At 44.7% G+C, this 23933-nt stretch overlaps 1 protein-coding gene across 1 annotated transcript in view; it reads left to right on the forward strand.

The window, feature by feature from the left end:
- ARMH1 (armadillo like helical domain containing 1) overlaps positions 1-23933 on the forward strand; it is a 274600-nt gene that overhangs the window by 46615 nt on the left and 204052 nt on the right. The window contains exons 2-3 of the mRNA XM_085602791.1: positions 16165-16388; positions 21209-21277. Of these exons, the coding sequence (XP_085458917.1) occupies positions 16183-16388; positions 21209-21277 (275 nt within the window). The 5' untranslated portion in view covers positions 16165-16182. The remainder of the gene's footprint in view (positions 1-16164; positions 16389-21208; positions 21278-23933) is intronic.

The raw sequence follows: 23933 nt of genomic DNA on the forward strand, positions 1-23933 counted from the left end.
GTCAAGTGGAACAGATCGACGCGACATCGAACCGGAACCGTCTCACGGCGTCGACCCGGAGCCGAGCGGAGCCGATCATCGTGAAAAGGGCAGTAAGTGGTAGAGAGGGCATCTGAGGCCCTGTGGAGCCCTAAAAGACCATTCTAAGGGGCTAGAGGGGTGTTAGAACCGGCCTGGGAGTGCCAGGGGTGAACTGAGACTGGTGCAGTGACCTCTGTGAGGGGTTGTGTATTTTAGGAGAACCAGATCCTTAGGTTACCCTTATTCTACCTCAGTTCAGGCCCAGCCTTGACCAATCTAGGTGGGACACCCCCCATGTCATCCAAATGACCACCAGCTGTACTTGGGCATAGTAAAACCAAACTACCTCAGGAAAGTGATGTGAACTGTAATTGTCATTAATTGTGTTATTTAAGTTATTGAAGGTGCTTTATTTATTGACTGTATTTATTGTCTGACTGTATTTATTCCTGCATTGTATTTATTGTCTGACAGTATTTATTAGCCATTTGTATTTATTGCACCCCTATTTATTCCTTGCTTATTTATGACCTGATCCTATTTATTGAAACCCCACTGTGGTATTATTTATTTGACTTGCCCTTTTAAAGGAGAATCTTATTGTCTTGTATTTATTTTATGAACCCTACAACTAAGAGAAAATAAGATAAAGACAAACTACTTTCTTTCATAATTTTTACGGTGTAGTGTCGTTTTTGGAACGGATGAACGCATGGTTATTGTGAGGGTGTGACGTACGCTTAACACGGTGCCTGTACCCCAACCGCTCGAGCCAAGCTACCGTTGTGCTGGGAACCTGGTGACTGCTAACCCGGTTGCCCGGTTTCCAACACACACCATCTGCACAATCAGAGCTCCCTCAACCACCCAGTCCTGTTGATTGGCATTCTCCCTACCAACGTTCTCTCTTCGACCACTGTGCATCATTTGTAAGTACAACAGAACTTCCCAAAATCTTTTCAACATGTATGGCTGAGTGAAATAGAAATACCATCTTGACAGTTTCTGAACTTCACCTTTGCCAAATCACCTGACCTCATTTTTACATTCCTTGTGCTTTTTCTGTTCATGATCTCACTGCAGAGTCTGTTGGAACCCTTCACTTCCTCGAATCTCATAACCAAAATGGGTTTTGCTTAGTACCTGCTTACTTTCCTCTCATCACCCCAAGTATATTGAAACCAGTAACAACCTCCTGTATGTTGTGATATATCCAGACTGACTCCCACACCACCACTCTCAACTTCCTTCCTCTCACACCTGCCCTCTAAATGGTACCTCTTTACCATGTTGTCCATTCTTTCTGTATTAAGTTTATAGGTTGTAAAGAAATATTATCATTTACCTTATGTTTCTCTTTCATAAAAATATCCATCTTCCTCAAAGACATCTTTAAACTACTGTCCGTAACAATGTTTTTTGGGAACCCTTCTGTTTTACAAATCTACGTTGAATCCTCTACAGTAATTCACATTCATATTTTTTTAACAAATGCATTAGTAAGTCAACTATCCCTATGTAAAACGTCTCACTAAGGTATTTTCACGTGCCCAATGAAGCCAACTCTGTTTCCTTTCAAGCACAGCACAGTCGTTTCAGTCTCTCTTCCTCTCCTTTTCTCACAAGCAAATGTTTATTAGTCTGCTTGCAATAATGAAATTTTCCTAGCTATCGTAACTGAAAGTTTCATTTCTATTAAGGACTCGGAGGCGAGGATTATGCCTTCTTTCTTCGCTTTATTAAACAACAGCAGCGTTAGAAGAAACTAACAAAAACTACTTTTCCCATGAACCATTGGGAAAAATGTAGTCACAACAACAGAGTAATAACAACCAATCAAGACAGAGACAGTGTCCAATCAGGGCTCCTCGGTAACTGTATAGTCCCTTGTTAGTGTCCTGTCCTCCTCTTTCGGAGCGCGAAGACAGCCCAATCCTCATGTTCAGGAATCCTGTTTGTGGGTCTCTGATCCTGAAACAAACAAGAGCGCATTACCAGAGGAAACAACAACCCTAGGTATCAGGTTTCAGGAAAGAAAACAATATCAACAATTCTTAAGTCATGCATGAGAAAGCAACACAGTGACCGCCAAAGGGGAAAACAACATACCTACCTCCATACGGGGAGGGATCTCTTCCAAGAGCACAGGGCGGGATAATCCTCGCCTCCGAGTCCTTAATAGAAATGAAACTTTCCGTTACGATAGCTAGGAAAATTTTCATTCTATGTCAGGACTGAAGACGAGGATTATGCTTGTTTAAAGCTTGCCCACAACCAAATGCGCCATATTTAGAATTGGCTTGAAATAAAACCGCTTGAAGGTAGAATCTGAGGACCAATCCGCAGCATTGAGGATGTCCTCCAAGCGAGCGCCCAGACCGAACGCCTTGGATGCCATGGCCCCTCTTGCCGAGTGGGCTCCAAAAAGTCCGAGGCTGATGCCTGCTTCTTGCATCACCCAACGAACCCATCTGGCTATGGTGGGTGAGGATACCGCCTTAAAGGGTTTCCGGAGCGCAATGAGAAGCTGACGTTCTCCCGGAGGACGGTACTCACTCGTCATTTCCTCATACGCTTTAAGACAGCGAACCACGCACAGCTTCGGTGAATCCGAAAATTCCGGGTAAGAAATGACCCTTGTGTGGCACTTTGTTCGTCGTGAAAGTGTAAACGTCACTCCCTCCGGAGTGAACATGCGACCGGAGATATCAAGAGCTCGTACATCAGAGACTCTCCGGCAAGACACCAGGCAAAGGAGCATTGCCAGCTTAGCTGACAACTCCTTACGGGATAAAAAACTGTTAGGCTGCCATGAAAGGAAAAGATTCAACACCTGATTAACATCCCATAAAGCCGAATATCTTGGCTCTGGTGGTAAAGAAAGACGGATACCTCTTAATAGTCTGCAGACCAACGGGTGTTCCCCCACCGAGGATCCCCCCACCGGGCTATGGCCAGAGGAAATTGCCGATCTGAAAGTGTTTATAGACCTGTAGGCCATACCGTCTGAAGCAAGCCTTGCCAAAAAATTCACGATGTGGACCACGTCCGCGACCAGGGGATCGAGACCCCTTCGCAAACACCAACGGGACCATCTGCCCCACGCGGACCTGTATCTCTTAATCGTACTGTCCGCCCATGCCTTGGAGATGAGCTCCTCAGCCGCTCGCGAAAGGCCTGGGGTTTGCCATCTGCCCCTGAAATCCTCCACGCCATGAGCCACAGCGAATTGGTGGACGCTAGGGGATGAGGAGCGCCGAACGGATCCTTGAGAAGATGAGGAAACCGGGGGAGTAGGATTGGAAAATCCCATGAAAGTTCCAGAAGAACTGGAAACCACACTTGAGACCTCCAAAGCGGGGTGATTAGGACTAAGTCCGCTCGCTGCCGGCGGACTTGTGCAGTTGAGCGGGTGATCATCGCAAACGGAGGGAACGCATAGCCCCGCTCTTTGCTCCAATCTTGGAGAAATGCATCCGTGGCTGCCGCCCGGGGATCGGGTCTCCAACTGAAAAACTTCGGGAGTTGATGGTCCAGACGGGACGCGAAAAGATCTACTGTGAACGGACCCCAAAGGTCGTCGAGGGACGCAAAGACTGAGACGTCCAGCTTCCACAGGCTGGTATCCCGAAAGTGGCGCGAGTGGAAATCTGCCTCCACGTTGTCGCGGCCCGGCAGGTATTCCGCTGTGACAGAAACGTGACTGTCTAGGCAGTATTGCCAGAAACTTGCTGCCAGATCCGACAGTGCCTTCGATTTTGTGCCACCTAGGTGGTTGATATAACGGACTGCTGAAATGTTGTCCATTTTGAGGAGCACGCATGACCGCACCGACTCTCTCGTCCAGCATCTGACGGCAAACGAGCCCGCCAGTAGTTCGAGACAATTGATATGTAATCTCTGTTCTGCGGGAGACCACAAACCCCCCGTAGAAAGGTCCCCGCAACGCGCGCCCCAACCGAGTCTGCTTGCGTCCGACTCGATAACCAGATCCGGAACGGAGCCGAAGATTGCTCTCCCGTTCCATGCCTCCATGTGCGTTAACCACCATTGGATCTCCTCCCGAGCCTCGTTGGACAAGAGGACCTTGTGGGAGTATGGAAATCCCTTCCGTAGGAAGAAAGCCTTGAGGCGCTGAAGGGCCCTGTAGTGTAGAGGGCCCGGGAAGATAGCCTGAATTGAAGCTGACAGGAGACCTACCACCCGAGCCAACTGACGAAGGGAAACGCGGCGGCTGGCCAAAACCCGCCGCAACTCGTGACGAATCTTCGCCAGTTTTCTGTTTGGCAGACTTAGAGTAGAGGAGGAGGAGTCGATGACGAACCCCAAGAAGGTGACGGTCCGGGCGGGATGAAGGAGAGACTTCTTCCCATTGATCACAAACCCAAGATCCTGCAACAGAGTTACTGTCATCTGAAGCTGCTCTGTCAACAGACGAGGACACGCCGCCATCAAGAGAAGATCGTCTAGGTAAACGATCAGTCTTATCCCTCGAGCTCTCAAGAATTCCACCACTGGTTTGAGCACCTTGGTGAAGCACCAGGGAGCCGAAGAGAGACCGAAAGGCAGGACGTTGAATTCGTAAACTTGACTCCGCCAGGCAAACTGGAGAAACCTGCGATGTGGTTGAAAAATTGGGACCACCAGATAGGCGTCCTTCAAGTCCAGGCGGACCATCCAGTCGTGAGGTCGAAGGATATCTCGAAGGAGATGAATGCCCTCCATTTTGAAATGGCGGTAAACCAACCACCCATTGAACTCGCTTAGGTTGATAACCGGGCGCTTGCCCCCGTCGGTCTTGTCGACCAAAAAGATGTTGCTGAGGAAACCGTTCGGATGGGGCGACGTCCGGGAAATGGCGCCTTTGAGTAGAAGGGAGGACACTTCCTCGTCCACCAACTGAGTGTCGGGGAGTGAAAACTGAATGGGACGTGGAGGGACCTTCTGTACCGGATTCCCTATGAATTCTATGTGGAACCCTCTCACCGTCTGAAGCACCCAGGCGTCGTGCGTGATAGACAGCCAAGCCTCGTAACAACCTGCCAGCCTCCCTCCTATGTTTTGTGGGGAAGAAAGGGAAACACTCACCAGAGTTTGAGTTAGATGCTCCTCCCCTGTATCCTCTGCCTTTGCCTCGGCGACCTCTTGTGGGGTAAAAGTTTCCGAACTTGGACTGATCTTGAAACTGGGCAGGGCCTCTCTGGTTGGATTGGTGATTCTGACGACCGGTCGAGCGGCCCCTCCCTCGACTGGCCCCTCGAAAAACACGGTGAAACACTTTTTTGATTGTGGACTGAGCCCTGTCTAACGAGGTGAAGGTATTTACAAATTTACCTAGCTCCTTAATGAATGGTTCACCAAACAGACCACCCTGGGCAATGGCCCCCGCCTCCGAATCAGCAAGGTCTCCGAGCTTTGGATCGATCTTGATAAGAAGGGACCTGCGTCTCTCGGTGGACAAGGCGCAATTAGCATTGCCCAAAAAGACTACTACCCGCTGCGCCCAGCCGGATAGTGTTTCAGGTGAAATCATGGAGCCGGAAGCTTTGGCTTCCTCCGCCATGTCCAAAATTTTTGTGGCGGGCCCAAGGACGTCCAAGAGTTTATCCTGACACGCCCTCCAAGACCTATCAATTCCTTTCTTGGGATCTCTAATAAATTTTTGCAAAAACGTCGACATTCTAGGGTCGATTTCAGGGGTGAGGGCCACCTTACCCTCTAGAGAAGGTCGGGGGCATTCCGCCCTAAGACAATTGCGGGCCTCTTTCTCGAGTGGCCTTCGAATATGTTCTGCGACATACGTCGCGACTTTTTCAGCAGGGGTCCAGTCCGAAGACCGTGGGTGCACTATGTCGTTAGGGTCTAACATGTCCGAAAGCAGCGGTGGGGGCTGCGAATCAGAGGGAACCAAAGGAACCTGCAGGGGTTGGGAGGGCCGTGAAGGAAGCCAGGGACGGGAAGGGCTTGAATCAGGATCCGTTGAAGGACCTGGCTGAGGGGAAAGAGCCGGAGCTGGAGGTAGGGAGTCCCCTGAACCCTGAAGAGGTTGACTTTCCATAAAAGCCTGTTTGAGGCGTTCAAAGGCGTCTATATCTACCCCTTTTGCACAAGGACGTTTAGCAGGGGGCGAGCCAGGGCTACCCTGAGATGCCGGGGCCGGTTGAGACCCAAATCTACGCTCCAGGCGAGAAAACGCCTGCTCGATCTTATGTGTAAGTCTGTCCTCCAAAGGCAATATAGCTTGATCCACAGCCTTGTAAATGGAGGTATCCACTGCCTCATAAAAGGCATCCCCCCATGGCACCTCCGCCAAAGGGTCTTCCTCTTCCTCCTGATATTCATCATAGTATTCCATTTTAAGGGAGGAACAGAGGACGCAAGTCTTAGGGCCACAACAGCAATTAAAACAGAGCTGGGTGTCAGCTACTAAAATTTTTTCGTGGTAGAACCACCAAGCAATAGGGTGACTGACCCAAAAGGGGAGAGGGGCTGGTGAACCAAATCTAAATCAAAACCTGGGCAGGCAATCCCCTTTTTTATGCAGAGACAAAAAGGCTCAAAGGCCAATACTAGACCTCCCTGACAGGAGGCGTCAGCGCTATTGAAGCGTTACCTGACTCTATCCCCTCTCTTGGGGACCGAGCGTTAAGAAAGTAAAGCTGCGAGCAGTTTGTTAACCCTCGCGCGCTAATACAGACCACACAGGCGTTAATCTCTGCCCAGGAGCTCCGCTACACCTCAACGCGCGCGCGTCTCTGACAGACGGTTGAAACCGTCGAGACGCGTCGCGCTCACCTCAGCCTCCCGCGCCCTCAGGCGGCGGGAGGAGCAGAGCAACACACCAGCATTAACAGCCGCGTAGGAGTGACAAAAAAATCATTCCCGCGGCGATAATGTGAAGAAACATCAAAGCGAAACACGATACTCAACAAAAGAAGCGAGCGCTAGCAAGAACACGTCATAAATCAATGTGACAGGTAAATCGTTACTGAGCGCCGCATTACGCATAAAGCAAACGCGCTGCTAACAACGTACATATGCACCAAAACCAAGCACAAATTACATTGAAATCAAGTCCCCCCACATAAGAGAACTGAGGAGAACTTAACTGGCTGCGCAGCAGCGAAGAAAGAGGAGGACAGGACACTAACAAGGGACTATACAGTTACCGAGGAGCCCTGATTGGACACTGTCTCTGTCTTGATTGGTTGTTATTACTCTGTTGTTGTGACTACATTTTTCCCAATGGTTCATGGGAAAAGTAGTTTTTGTTAGTTTCTTCTAACGCTGCTGTTGTTTAATAAAGCGAAGAAAGAAGGCATAATCCTCGCCTCCAGTCCTGACATAGAAACACACTTTTCTACCCACTTGCCAACTTCCTTATCTGTTAACAGACATCAACATTTCCCTCCCAGTCAACATTTTGTCAAGGTTTGCCCAGTATGTCCTCATGAACTCTCTTGAACATTTTAACAAACATCTCTAGAAGGGACACATTTTTCTCCTCATATTATCTCTCATTTTCCACAATATTGTGAAATGGCTCAACCAACCTATTCAGTAAATCTTCCTTGTTCCACAGCTGCTTGAAGTGAAAGCAGGATGCTGGATTTGCCACTCAAGCTGCTGTTTCTAACCCTGTTAGAGAATGAGCCTTCAGACATTTATACAACGTGAGCTTTCAGCAGGTTTGATAGAGTAATGCTGAGCACTATGTTTTCTGCCACTGTATTTAATAATCTATCATTGCATGGTACAGTTAAGAGCCATTTTCACACAGGGAGCAGTTTTGAATTGGTAATACGGAAAACGGACTGAAGCAAGGTTGCCTATTAGCACCTCTACTGTTCTTTTTATATGTAAGAGATCTACCGGATTGTTATTCCTTAACTGAAGGAGACGCACCAAAGATAGGTGGCCGCTCCTTTTCTTGTCTCATGTATGCAGATGATATTGTAATTATGGACCTGACCCCTATAGGTTTGAATAAAAAATTGTCACGACAACAGAACTATACATCTGTATCATTTTTGAAAATAAATGTTTCTAAAAGTAAGGTCTTGGTTTTAAAACAAGGAAAAAACAGAAAACTTTGTAATTTTATTTGGAAAATTGGTTCTGAAAAATTGGAGATTGTAGATTCCTACCTTTATCTGGGGAAAGTTATTTCAAGTAGTACGAGGATTAATTCCAATATTGATCATAGCTCTTCTAAAGAAACGTCGCATGCAAATGGCCTACGCCTATTCTATAGTACGATGGGTCGAAGACATTTTTCACCTTTGCTTTTAGTTTTTAAAACTAAAATTCCCCCTACCCTGTTATATGCAATTGAATAGTACCAGTGAACCAGTAAGTAAATGGAGTTTTTTGGACAAGATCGAAGGCCAAATTTTTCGTAAACTATGTAATTTTAATACACTTGTTCCAATAGCCGCTATCAGGTTAGAATTTGGCATGGTACGCTCCTTTTCACAAGGTCTAGCTAGGGTAATTCGTTGGGGATATCAACTAAGAATAGTGAACAATTGAGGAGTTTTATCCAACAGGAAATGTTTGATGGACAAATGTACAAATACTCCTTTTGTAACAATTTCTTTTTGGCACTGCAACATTTTAATGTGCAAGACGATTTTGTGTTATCTCTACCTCCTATAGAATTAAAATCCTTTTTAAAGATTTATAGTGGCTTAATTAGCTATCAGAGAGATATTAATATTTGCAGAATGAGAGCCAGACTAGAAACAATAGTTAAAAATGCTTCCCCGAGAGTTTCTCAGAAATATCTCTCGTGGAACTTAAGCTACGGTATTTGTAGATGGGTTATTCTTTACCGCATGAACCTCTTACCCCTAAATGACTTAATCGGATATTGGTCATCTAATAGGAAAGGTGGAAAAACTGTACCTTTTGTAATCAGGCTACTCAGAATCTCGATCATGTCTTGTTTGTATGTCCAGCTCTGATCACATTTCGATTTAGGTGGCTACGTCCAAAGTTTATCCAGAATGGCATTAAAAATGTTACATCAGCTAGAGAATTTCTGCTTTGTCTAAAAAATGAAATAGTATGTACCAAACTTTTAAACTTTTTAGGGAGTTTATGAATATATTTTAAATGGTTTTATTAGATCCCGGGTATGGTTGGCTATACAACTTAGAAGAACAGCCACAACATGAGAGCAACTAGCAGGATTTCAAATAAACCATATTAAGCGACTGCCTTTATTTAGTACAACAATCAGTGCAGCAGAGCGACGTGATCAACTTTCTTGGAAGCAGGTGATACATGGATCAGTGCAGAAAAGCCACCATCATTCAACCCCATCATGGTTATTCAATATAACTATGAATCTGACCCATCGCTCTACAAAGGTGAAAGCCTATCAGATATTGATAAAGGTATTGGGAGGAGTTGAAAAATTGTGTAGTTTGCTACACCATGGTCTTCTATAAAACATTAATGGTATCATAAGGTATTAAAGAAAATGGGCAGGAGCCATCCAGTCCGATTTAAATCTAGAAAGGGCTTTTAAACACCTAGGAAGCTTACAAAATATTCACAAAGTGCTAATATACATTGCACACACCGCATAAATCGTTTCTGCTCTTCTACTAGATACCCAACAAAATTGGGGCTATAGATGTTTTAGACAATGGGCATTGTTGGTAGGGCCAAGAGTCACATACATTCTACCTATACTTGACCTACTTTGCATATTGGGCCAAAAACAAATTATTCCAACACCAAAGAAAATAATATAAAAATGCTAAGGGCCGCTGTCACTGAATAACACAAAATACAGCCTCAAAATAGAAAAGGGACATCGAGGGTGCTCTGGTATGCCTGCTCAAATTAGAATGCATGTTTTCTGACATATTCTGTCGATATTGTCATAAAGAGCATCCTTATGCCATTCAGCCACTTCAGCCAGAATTACTGTTCATGCTAGGACTTACAATTGAGAGCTTCTCGTTGTGAGTGCTGGTCGTGAGCAATGCTTGTAGGGGGTGGCATGGTTTATATTTTTCCAGTTTACTTGGAATTTCCTAGATTTTTTTCATGGTAAGAGAAATGTATGCTACAGCCAAAGAGTTTGATTACGCAAACACACATTCTTTAGCAGTGTCACCATCCACACAAAGGAGCCATCACACACGCAAAAAACAGATATGAACTCTACACACACACACCTAAATTAACACCACATTCTGGAAGAGGAGCTGTTGATAGAAAAATGAGCCAAAGAAGTAATCAGGATGCCAATACATTTTATTTTACACCTGCAGGGTTTATAATTACAAATCTCTGAATCTAACTAAATAGGTGAGGTTCGTGATGTTGGTTTCTCGGGGGTGGGCGGGAGGTTATGTTCTTTTTTCTTGCAGGACCCAAGCATCTGAGTAACCCTTCAGTTGTTAGTCATTCAATGGTTTTAGATTCTCCTCCCCCCTCTCTTTTTTAGGACTCCTCCACCCCCTGCTGGCTCCCCCAATCTGAAATCAATGACTCATTGTTAGATCCATGGAGTCCTCCTCTCACCAACAGGATATGTTAATCCACTTCTCGAACTATGTTTCAGCATTTGCATTTCGGGAGACGCTTATGGTGACTGTTGACCTTTTTGACCGTTGACCTCAGGCCATTAATGCTGTATATGTTATAATGCCCCAGTGCACGGTATACATTGTTTTTATATGGTGTTAAAACAGATTCAGTATACATGCACAATGCAGGACTGTATTTCCACGTACTTAATTTGAAGAATTATTTTATACAGTATGCAGTACATTTATAAAACACAGTTTAATATTTATAATTGCATTCCAAACTAAATAACTTTCAGAAAAATGCAGGTGGGTAAGGTTTAACTTACCAGATAAGTGAATATGTTTGAGTGCGGGTGATGCCTCTTTGGAAGATGAAAGTACACTCTAATTGGATCTTTCACTTTTGCAAGACTATTTTATCACTTAAATGGGTAGAAACTGATTGAAACTTTTGTAAGAAACGTTCTAGTTATTGAGACTGTGTATTACACTCATTGGTTCAAGCTACTAAATAAAAGCAGATTTTTTGTAATTAGCTATTTGTGAACAAATACTATTTATTCAAAAGCTCATGAGTTCTTACACTTCTGTAAGAATATTTTTCCTAGTTAATAATCTATTTTTAGTAAACATTTATATAACGCCCATGATTTGTGTCAATGGAAGGAATGTAGAAAGGAATGCAGAGGTCAGAGATGTGCAGCACACAGTGTGAGCATAACAAAGAAAAGATAATGCCCTGTTATAAGAATATGTGCCATAACTGCTATAAAACGTTTCAGATGAAAAGTCTGGACAGAAGTACTCTAGCCAGAAGAGCAGATCTCATTTAAAAGAGGGACAACATTATGCCGAGAAAAAGGGTGAGACTAATTTAGCACTTTGCAGAGTTTGGACTGTATTAACAACATATTGCTACATTTTCATTTGATATTTGCATTGTCTAAATGCATTTCGTAAGTCATTTTTATGCTATGAGGTATATATGACGATGAATGTAAATATAAACAGTTATGAAGACAATTTCTGGAAGGAGTGTTTTGTTATAAAACTAGATATTGGTCTGTTTTGACTCTTGTTCTATCAAAATCACATGTATAGTCTTTATTGGGACAGATGTGTATGTAGCTGTGCATGGTACAAATCCTAACACAGAAATAGTCTAGTACACAGCACCAGCTATCTAACTGGAGGTGAACCTTTGTGATTGCAGAGGGGCTTGCTGGTTCTAGCTGAAGCAGTGAAGAATGAATGAATGAATGAAAAGACATTTGTAGAGCGCATGACTTCCCGGGAGTGTCCCAGCGCTATAGATTTGATCAAGAGTAGATGCAGACTAAGGAAATAGCAGTCTTTAGTTGTTTGCGGAAGGCCATGTGATTGGGATTTGTGCAAAGTTGGAGTGGGAGGGAATTCCAGACTTTGGAGGCATTATAGGAGAAGAGCCGCCCACCGCTTCTGGACCTTTTTATTCTTGGGACTTTTGCGAGATGTAAATTGTCAGATCTAAGTTCCCTATTGGATTTATAGAGGCTGATGAGGGATGAATTAATGGGAGGACCAGTCCCAAGCAGTGTTTTGTGCGCAATACACAGAGATTTGACCTTGATGCGTTCCAACACGGGGAGCCAATGGAGAGATTGGATTGAGGGCTTGGCCGATTGTCTAATCGAGGATCCTGTAAGTAATCTGGCTGCGCAATTCTGGACTAGTTGAAGTTTGGAAATAACAGATGCCGGGGAGCCAAGATAAAGAGCATTCCCATAGTCCAGCCTTGAAAGAATGAGGGATTGTACCATGACCTTTTTTGCTGGGGGAATTTTACGTGCCATTCTGAGTAACCTGAAGCAAGTAGCTGCCGTCTTCCTGGCCTGAGTCCTAAAGCTCAGGTCCTGGTCTAACCAAATACCCAGACTCTTGATCTCGGTTTTAGGGGAGGGAGGGGGGCCCATGATGGAAGGCCACATGAGGTGGGACTGGAAGCAGCGTGGGTTCCCTAATACCATAATCTCAGTTTTTCCCCCATTTAGTTTGAGCTGGGATAAGTCCATCCATTTGGAGATTTCTTCCAGGCAAGAATGGAGTTTATTAGCGTTGGGATCCAGGAGATTAAGGGCCACCACTAGTTGTGTGTCATCCGCATAGGTCACTATGCGGATTCCTGAGGGGGCTACGATGTCAGCCAGGGGGGACATGTAAACATTGAAAAGTGTCGGGCTAAGCGAGGAGCCCTGTGGGATCCCGCTAGGTAGAAGAACTGGATGGGACAGAATATTTTCCTCAAAGACCTGGAAAGTTCTTCCTTCTAAGAAGGAGCGGAGCCATTGTAGGGCGGTGCCCGTAACACCAACTTTCCTTAGGCGCTGGATAAGAGTTGAATGGTTTATGGTGTCAAATGCCGCGCTTAGGTCGAGGAGAATAATCGCTGTGGAGCCTCCCACGTCAAGGATTTTTTTACATTCCTCTGTGACTGCTAATAGAGCGGATTCTGTGCTCTGATGGGGGCGAAATCCAGTTCGCGATGGGTGAAGGAGATTGTGAGATTCGAGAAAATCAGAAAGAATAAGGTTGACAAATTTTTCTGTCACTTTGCTAATTCCAGGGAGGAGGGATATTGGTTGGTAGTTGCCTAGGTCGGTAGGATCAAGGCTAGGTTTTTTTAGAAGGGCCCTAACCATAGCTTTTTTTCAATTCGGGGGGACTATTCCGGAACTGAGCGACGTATTGATCAGTTGGAGCATGTTGGGGGCTAGGGTAGTAATAGCCTGTTTCAGAATATTCAGGGGGGGCTGAGTCCCTGGGAGATCCGCTCTTTATGGAGACCAACAGGGCCATAAGAGTTTCCAGGGACAGCGGGGGGGGGGAGGATTCAAGAATGGGCATATTGTTAGATAGGGCCGACTTGATAGGAAGCTCTGGGACAGTGTTCCTCTGAGGAAGGGATTCAACGATTGCTTTGACCTTATCATTGAAGAATTGCGCTAATTTATTGCAGCGTTGCCCAGTGGGGTCTAGTGTTATACAGGGAGCAGGAAGTTTATTAATTATGACGAAGGTTTCCCTGGGCGAGTTCTGAGCTTTTAGAATCCTTTCTTCGTAATAAGATGATTGAGCTATTTTGATCTCAGCTTTATATTTGCGAATGGCTGATCTATATTCAGTTTTGTTTGACGGGAGGAAATCTTTCCTCCATTGTCTTTCCTTGATTTTACATTGTTATTTTAGGACACGAAGGTTAGGGGTGAACCAGGGAGAGTTGTGAGGTCCTTCTATCTTTTTGAGTTTTGTTTTGGGAAGGATTAAGTCCAATGATTGGTCTATCCAGTTATGAATATCGTCATTTGCTGTAATAGTGCAAGGATTGGGTTTGGGTCCAGCGCTTGGATCCTTTCCTCTAGGGGAAGCTTAGACCAGCGGCGACCGAGTGTCCAGGAAGAAAGTATGGGGGGCTTAATATTTTACGGGGACCAGGAGAGGTCAATCAGCGAGTGGTCTGTCCACGGAAGTGGAGAGGGATCTGACCCCTGAAGGTTTTCTAAACTAGAGAACACCTGGTCTAGAAGGTGGCCTTTCACGTGAGTGGTAAGTGTGGTTCTGGGGATTAGTTGGAGCATTGTGAGGTCCTTGGTGAGCTTGGTTGCGTTAGCGGTAGAATTCGCATCAAAGTGTAGGTTGAAATCACCGAGTACAGTCAGGTTGGGTGCAGAGCTTGCTAGATTGGATGCAACCTCCAAAATAGATTGGTGAAAGGAACCTAGTGGGCCAGGGGGACGATAGACAAGGATACCGGAAAAAGATATGAGGGGGGAAAATTCTATGATAAAATGGGCGTTCTCGCAGTCAGAGACTGGATTACCGAGCAGGCGGCAGGTGTAATTCTCTTTATGGATAACTGCTATCCCTCCACCCCTGCCTATTAAACGGTCTGCTCTTTGAATGGCAAATCCTTGGGGGAGGGATTGAATGATATCAGGTTCTGAGCTGGTGTGCAGCCAAGTTTCCGTCAGGAATAGAACGTCTGGATCTAAGTCTGTCAGGAGCATCCAGATCTCTGTAGAGTGTTTAGGGAGGGATCTACAGTGTAATAAAAGAATTCTGAAGTGGTCAGAACGAGTAGGGGGTTCAAAACAGACAGTTGTAAGAGTGAGATGGCAATGTGGACAGTGTCCGCTTCAGAGCATTGAACACAGCTCTGTTCCCCCAATGTACAACACTAAAATCAGCTGTAATTCAACACAATTTTAAAAGCACAATTTTAAAATAAAGGTTCGTTTTCACAATAAAGGTTCGTTTTCACAAGTAGAATATCGGGAGACTCACGCAAGTGGTCCGCCTCCGATCTTAATCAATGCTGCGCGGTCGCGTCATCACGCGCTTTTGAAGCAAAATGGGGGGGAAGGAGACGCGCAGGTACAGCCACTAGAATGCTGACCTGGCACTCAGCAAAGTGGAAGTGTAGAGGAAAGAGGCGCGCTTCAGAGCATTGAACACAGCTCTGTTCCCCCCAATGTACAACACTAAAATCAGCTGTAATTCAACACAATTTTAAAAGCACAATGTTAAAATAAAGGTTCGAATAGCCAATATCCATCACGTGTTGACCCGAGCCCAAGCCTAGCTATGCATTTAATATCTTCACAGTCAGTAGGCCAACAGGAGTGAACTCCGAAGTCCATCAGTCGTGAAAACAAATATCTGAATGATTGAAGCCTGACAGAAACATCTGTTTTATGGAAAATCCATCCAAACTTAATTTTTATGGAAGGTTCCAAACCAGGGAATCAGACTTGACGAGGTGTACCTCTCCACAATAACTTATTTACGGTATGTAAAATACATGTTTTTTTTACTATCACTATGGCCCTCAGGTTGATGTCCAATGATGTTATTTAACCAAATATCTACACAAGATCAATTTGTTAAAAAAAAATGAAAACAGTGTTTACATTTTGTCAAAGAAGCCACCCTACATTCACAAATTGCATTGTATATCAAGCCTAAGCAAATGAAGCACAACATAACTTGTAACACGATCTGGCATTAAAATCATATTTTTTGTCGTAACACCTTACAAGCTATATTTAGCCACACTATGATGAGTCACACCTCATGAACATACACATTGCTATATACGTTTTCTGGTTGAATGTGAGCCGCTAAAAAGTCAAAAATGCGTATTTGTGGCACTTGTAACCAATGCAGACCACTTGGGTAGATAAATAAATGCATTTATTTTCCAGAAAGGATATTACTATGTCTAGCAGTACAGGTAGTCAACAAAACCACTGAAAGCCATGACAGCAGTCAAAAGGTTAACAGTCTAATGGGTAAGTTGAAGAGTGTTAAAATCGTCACAACCCCCAACCTAACATTGGGTTGAAAGCTCTTGACTTGTTGCGAATTGACCAGAGTCCCACAATAAGCAAGCGGAGATCAGGAAATAATGCATGTGGTATCTATACTTGTGTCATTTCATGCATCATAGCACACATGCATCTTTAGTAGCCTGCACTGATGCACCACTTTAGTCTTGCAATGCCTTATAAACTGAAGGATCTTTTTATCCCTGATCTATTTGTATTTCAATTGTCAGATTTGCATTTTCCTGACCATGACTTCTCCAAAGGAGCAGGCAGCCATTGGCAGGCTCATGAGCTTCCTCCAGGAGTGGGACAATGGCAACGCAGCGGTCCGACACCGCATCTTGAATAACTTCATCACTATGAACCGAGGTACGACGGGCCCTGAGCTGGAGCAGGAGTTCTCCCAAGGCGGAAGCCTCTTTCTCGCACGCCTCACAACGTGGCTGAGGCTCTCGTATCCTTTTTTACGGCTTACATTAGTGAAAGAGGTTCCACACTTGTTACAAGACTTTATATTAGACATTGTAAACATAGGTGGAACCTGCTACTGTTTTGTGATTTCCCATCATAGTAGTACATTGCCCAGCTAGTCTTCTTCACTTTACCCCTTCCAGTGTTTTATTTAAATATAAACACCATAGGTTATTTCTATCCATTCAAATGAAGAGACTAATGATCTCACCATCCATAGGTTGCTATCTATTTTGAGTCCAGCAAGCAAAGTGTTTTCTAGCATCATTTTGAAATGTTCGACTAGGTGGTGGGAGTATTACCGATTGTTACCATAGGCGCAAACTGTGCTTTGCAGAATAGTATCATTGGCACATGATGGACTAGTATTAACCTGGTTTACAAAAAGACACACCGCTGTCTTATACACGTAGTTCTAGAATAACCAATGAGTGGTTTGGAAAAAGCTACATAAATGGGTATAGTGACTCTTTAAGTGCCATGATCCCAGTGTCTTAGTCTGAGAATGCAACGATTGTCAAACGAAGGTGTACATATGAAAAAGTGAGCTGTATTTATGGGCTGAATGGGCATGCACATTTCCCACACTTACTTAAACTGCTTCTAAACCATTAGAAATTCTTGAAGGACCTGGCTTCACTGATCCGTTATTTAATGGACAAATCACAAGTGGTCAGGACAGATCCTGCTATGAAAACAGCCATACTGATAGTTTCATATAAATAAATAAAAACACATTTTTTGAAAAATGTAAAAGAGTGAATCATACATAAGATTAACATATTTGGAAAGAAATAGGAAAAATACTAAAGGTGATAAAAGTACAAATAAGAATATGGATTTGTGGTATCCTTTTTTTAAAAATTGGAATATGAAATTGCATTGGTTGTTTAAATTTGGTTATAAATTGCAGTAAGAAAGCATTACGTCACAGATGTTTTCACTACTAGATTTTATAGGTTTAATTTGTCCAATCTCAGAAGCATAGAAAGTTGAATTCCCCTTGGCTGATTCACACCTGTAACCTGCAGTTCACAGAAGCTGTGAGAGGTGGCAGTTATGCTATCCTACTTCTAATGTGTTGATAAACTTATTTGTGTTGTTTTATTAAACTGTAAGCAAGGATATATTCAAAATAAATAAATGACTAAAGAATTAAAATAAGATGATTAGCTTAGTCGGCGAATAAGAAATAATCAACTACACATATATTTATATTAGTGCAGGTCCCCATTCATGAAAAAAGTTATTAGAAAACTAGCAAATTTGCTAAGACAAATTAACCAAATGAATACATTGCTTCAAATATGAGAAAGCTCACATCCGCTTTGGTTTGTTTCACTCAGATGAAATGAGAGTGAGAGGGAGACCAGAATAACCTTCTAGGTATTTAAATGCAGGGTTTTTTATTTACTTAAATACAGGTAATTTCTGATGAGGTATTTTGTGATCTTCACTGGTGCAGAATGCGAATAAGCCATAAGACTAGGTGGGATTGAAATATACATTAGTCCTTGCACTTGAGGTTTCTTAAATTGAGGGCAAATATACATACCTCATCCCTCAGCCTATCCTTCCCAGTATTAGGGTGAACTTGAAAGGGCTAATTTGCTGTGAATGCACTGCTGCAGGGAGCTAGCATGGTGCTCAGACCACAGGCATGTGAGGAGCAACACAAACAAAGGAGTATGCTGTATCTGGTCCATAGTTATGCAGAGCGATGTTGCTAGTATAGGTGACACAAGACACGTGTCAATGTGTTTACTGTCCGGCTTTGGCATCTTAGGTATGGTTTGTGAGATGAAAAAACGACTTCTTGCTCAAAACAATGTAGAACAACTTCCTGATGATTTATATATATATACCTGTATGCAGGCTATGACACGTTTTCATTAATAGCATACATTTTAACTGACTTAATGGGTTGTAAGCAGCTGAAGTCAGCGGTCTAACGGTTTGTCAGCGAGCCAAAACTTTTCCAGGCCTTTCTCAGTAAGGATGAGGTCATATGAGAATTGGGAACCTTGGAGTCATGGTAACTGGGTGTTTGGCCTGGTCAAAACCCCACTATTGTATGCCCTTGATGAGGTGAGAGATTATCTGTGAGGGTGATCCTGCTTTGGTGTGCCTGCCACTCTTTTTTTTATAACTCTGTTTATTGGCACGGTTCAACATGATCGTCATTACACGCAGGAAAAAATTACTTTTACGGTGTTACATAGTCAGAATCACATACAGATATCACAGCTGTCGATGGTATATAATACAAGGTGTTAACATTACAGATCACATTAAGGTGTTAATGGTTCGTCAAGGGATAGGATCTGGGGAGGCTCACACAGGTTGCCACGGTACACATTCCATTTCGACCAGATAGCTATCCATTTCCGGGGGCAACCCGGGCAACATATACTGTCTTCTCTTGCAACATGCAGCAGTCCATGTCCTTCTCCCATGCGCTAAGTGTTGGAGGCGTTACTGCCCACCATAGGCGTGCTTGTTGCGTTTTGCTATAGTCTGACCAAACGTCGCCCATATTTTGCCCTTTGCTGTCAAATCTGTGGGCTCCCAGATGTTCAAGAGGCACCTTTTGGCTTCAAGCCGCATTTCTACCCCCCAAACTGTACGCATACATTCGTGTACCTGATAACAGTAGGTTTGTATCAAGGGGCACTCCCATAGTATATGCATGACCGTCCCCGCCAGACCACATTGTCTCCTACAGAGCCCTTCCTCACTCCTGCCCATCAATACAAGCCGGTTACCAGGGAGGTAAATTCGATGTAGTATTTTCAGTTGAATCCGCCTCAATTTTGCCACTTCCTTGGGGGAAGAAAGCGCCTCCCTCCACTCCTCATCATCTATCTCCAGACCGTCATTCTCCCATTTTCTCCTTAGTTCGATTAGGGGGTCAGGGGTGATGCCTACCACTCTTGATATGGTGGACCTCTTGATTCTTCTACAGACTACGCAATGTAGGCATCTCTGGCATGGTTGCTAAATGGTGTCTCTCTTTTTTAACCAATCACTCCCATTATTTGTCACTGGTCTGCTTATTCCGACATAGCTTATGGAGATCCCGGGCCTCTTCTCTCTCACCATTGCTGTGTAATGTTCATGTTAGATCTCTGCTTCCGGTAATTAAACATGATAGGTGTAGTGTGCTGATGTATCATGGAAACAACCAACCTATCCACAGTGATGTAACACAGGCCCCTGCAGCCCCTGTGGTGCGGATGGGCCCCAACCTCCAAAGGGCCCCTCAGCACAGTACTCCAGACAGAGAGCTCCTGATTGAGTCTGGAGGGGGCCCCTCCATGTACCGTGCAGGGGGCCCCTCAGGTTTCGTTACACCACTGCCTCTCCAACATCATCACTGCTCTCCCGTCCGTGTTCCTCAATTTAGAAAATATCTGTCTGGCATTCCATTTTGGGTGAGTGGAATCATTTTTAAACTCAACTTTAATGAAAACAGCTGTTGCTCGCAGGCAATAGATGGCATAGAGTCATCCGGGCTCCCTCTCCGAGGGTCCTTCTGACATCAGATCCCAAAGGAAAATCATTTGAGGTCCTTAGGGGGGTTTCCCTTCACATACAAGTCAACAGACCCGATTCAAGCAGAAGACTCCCTATTTTAGAAGGCAAAAATGTATTTATTTTTTCTGTCTCCCACCGAAAATTGCCTTTGCTACAATGTAAATCAATGGGGAAAATAAATTCTGACAATTTATTTTTCAAATTCTCCTACTTTCATGTTCTTAAATGTCGACATTTATGCCTTCGCTATCAGGGCCCGAAACTTTGGAACAATTTACCCCCTGAAGTGAGATAGCAGTCCAACCATCTTACATTTTGGAAAGACCTCCAAACTCTCCTACTTTCCTAACTCTGGCTGTTGGCCTTCTCTACTCTCTATCTGCTCTTCTCCGCCATCTGCTTGTAGGTGTCCGCGCCATGATGCTTACGACCGTTAGTGCCATTTATAAGTAAATTACAAAAAAAAGTAAATACATTTTACAGTGGTTTTATGCAAGTTCATCGGTTAAAGCTGTCGGATTTACAAACATTTCATAATGAGAGATCATGAAAAAAATCAAACTATAAGGTCCAATCCAGGAGTGAAGAGCAACACCCCTTTACATTAACACAAAATATATTGTCTTCAGGTGACACTCCTTAAAAATAGGCAGTCACAAGTCATACCAGTGTTTAGAGCACTGTGCATCAGTTGGTTGACAGCAAACAGATCCAGCTTTGATGCCGCCATTTTCATGTTCTGGGAGTGTGTACATTGTGCAGTATTATATGCCCGAACCACCATCCAGGAGCAATAAGAGACTTACTCCCTAATTACGAGTTAGGAGTAAACTTGTGGAGATTCAGGGTGGCAGGAAATGCTGTTTCCCATCGGTATATCCACACATTTACTTTTAAGCGTGCTTCAAGCGGGTTGTAAACAAGAGCGGAGGCTTCTGTCTGGGGCAGCAATAGTGGTGGGGGGACAGAGAAAGAAATGAATAGTTCGGACACGAGTGAGCATTGAATGCTCCCTCCCCTCCCACTTTGCCAGAGGAAAAGTCGGTGATCAGGTGGCGCAGATTCCATACTGATATCCCGCTCCTTCGGGCTCATACTTAGGGCCTTAATGTTTCTTTCAGAATCCTTAAACACTCTGGGTATAAGATGCGAGTTTGTCATATAGCTTCCCCCGTCTCCATTGTTCTGCTGTGTTAATGCTGATCTCTTTGTACTGTTGTCACTTCCAAGTGTCCCTACAAAGCCCTTTAACAAGTGCCACCTCAGCTACATGTTTGGAACCTGCCTGAACGAGCTGCTCCAGTCCATTGGAATCTTCCTATCGGCCACGAGCAGGTGAGTGAGCTTTAACACAATGTTCGTGGTGCCTGGCTGTAAGACACAATGGTTGTGATGCCTGGCTGTAAGACACAATGGTTGTGGTGCCTGTAAAACACAATGGTTGTGGTGCCTTTCTGTAAGACACAATTGTTGTGGTGCCTGGCTGTAAGACACAATGGTTGTGGTGCCTGGCTGTAAGACACAATTGTTGTGGTGCCTGGCTGTAAGCTGAAGGTGGAAGAAAGAGAGATCATGTTTAAGTTGGTTGATGTGCTTGTGAGAACATGTGGCATGTTCAGACTACATACATACTGCAAACTATTACTCATGTGGCTTTATTCTGATCTTGTTTACTCCATGGAGGATGTGTATTATCTAGAAATAGCGCTCTGATGGAAAGCTGGAATCAGTTACTGTTCACTGTTAGCTGTTGCCAGTAGTTTACCAATGGATTTTCTGAAAATAAACATTTCTCTTTTCAAAGAGATGCTAATAATGTTCAATAATGTTTAATCAAATTAACCACGCATTGCTGAAACTGAATTTTATGGCTTAAAAACCCAATGTCTGTGGATCATAAAGGGCGACTGCTAACTTGGGTGTACATGCATCAAAATTCGGAAAAGCGAATCGTTATTAGCGATAAATAAGGAATCGCAAATAAGGATTCGTTTTTCGGGATGCATGTACATATTCGGTAAATTTTAGTGATTCGGTAAAAATCGCAACAACAAACCGAATACACGATAGCGATTCCTCAAAATAAAAATTAGCTATTACCGAAATCGGTATTAGCGATTTCGGTAATAGCGAACTCGCTAATAGCGATTTTGCAAAAAATGGGTCGCTCTGGTAGCTGGCTGATGACATCACAACCAGGAAGTCATCCAGTCCATGCTTCATTCAATGCCCTGAGGAGCTCAGAGGAGGAGGCAGAGCACAGAAGCTGAGCTGAGAGACGTCACCCTCACAACCCAGCCACACTACAGCCATCCAGGATGGAAAACAATGCGTCAAATTCATCTACCACGCCCAGGAAGAGGAAGAGAACGTTCTCTGATAGGGAACTAGAACACTTGATAGAGGGGGTGAGCAGCAAGCATGACAAACATTTTGGAAAGTTGTCCCTCAAGGTGCCAGAAGCCGAGAAGCGCAAGATATGGCTGCGCATAAAGGAGGGGGTAAATGCTGTGGGAGTCACGCACCGCAGCATTGATGACCTGAAGAAGAGGTGGTATGACCTCAGGAAAAGGGCGCAGGAGCGCATTGCAGAAAGGGTGAAGGAAGCAGCTGGCACAGGAGGGGGGCCATCCAGAGTACCTGCCAACATAGCCCTGGAGGACCTCGTTGAGGGGATTATTGAGCCATAGGCAGTCGTGGAAGTCACCCAGACGTTCACTTCCGGCGCAGCAACCACAGAACAAGGTAAGATGCATGCCTGCGCTGATACGCTGCGTATTGTATACCCATGCACATCCCCCCAGGCTAATCACAATGTGCAGGAAGAAGTGCATTACACATATACCCTCACATATGAATTGCATCATGGGAGTTGTATTCATGTTAGCCAAGTGTGCATCCATGATCCCCAATGTGCAAGAAATGAGACCAGCAGTACAGGTCCAACAGTGTTACTTAAAATGTTATTTATTATGTTAAAAGTAGGCGAAATGATAAACGGATAAAGTAACAAAATAAAGTAACAATGCACTGTTTCACACACAGATGCATCTCCGGTGGACTCAGATGACAGCAAGCGCCTCATCATTTCAGAGCCACCGGCAGAGACAGATGGAGAGACTCCGCAGGACCATCAATCCACACCACCACCACCACCACCGACACCACCACCACCGACAACACCACCAAGACGCAGGGCACATGTCCCCGCCCTGCAGGTAATGGAAACAGAGCCGATGCCAGCACCCACAAGGGTTCCCAGCCAGACACATGTCACTCCGCTAGCTCCAACACCAGCACGTGGCCGAGTCAGACAGCGGCACAGGTCTATGGGCAGTATTGCTGCCGGATCCGAACAGGCTCCAAATGTCTATGGTGGGGTAGAGTCCCAGACGATGCGTGTTCAGCGCCTGCAGGGGAGACATATGGGCACAATGAACCTCAACATCTCAAAACTGGCCAAACACATGTGCACGATGACAGACGCTGTGCGTCACCTGACCACAGTTGTAGCAGAGGGGAATCATAAATTCCACAAGACCCTACTGGAGCTCACCCGTGCCGTCCTAGCAGGACAACACAGTGAGCGCAGGAGGCATCGGCAGAGCTTGCTTCATTCTTCTGCATCTACTAAGGCCATCACCAAGCTCTGCAACAGCACTGCTGTCTTGTCACGCCGCTCCGTGTCACTGCAGATAGACCTGGGACATTACTGCGGGGATGTAGCGAAGGCCTTAGGCCAGGTGACCACTGCAGTGGAACATCTACAGTCTGGCACATTTAGTGCTAGCAACTTGGGAGGGGAGGAGGGCAGTGAGGCGGCATCGAGCGTGAGTAACGTGTCCGTGCCGGAGACCAGAAGCAGAAGGCGCAGTTCGCGCAGCTCTACAGCCACAGACACACATTGTGGTGATGTAGAGGAGCCATGCGACAGGAGGCTGGGGGTACATGGAAAGAGGCGCTAGACATGCAGTTCCGCCCATTTGTCCAT

The sequence above is a fragment of the Triturus cristatus genome, chromosome 4_2, assembly GCF_964204655.1.
Source record: "Triturus cristatus chromosome 4_2, aTriCri1.1, whole genome shotgun sequence".
In the NCBI taxonomy this organism is placed as follows: domain Eukaryota; kingdom Metazoa; phylum Chordata; class Amphibia; order Caudata; family Salamandridae; genus Triturus; species Triturus cristatus.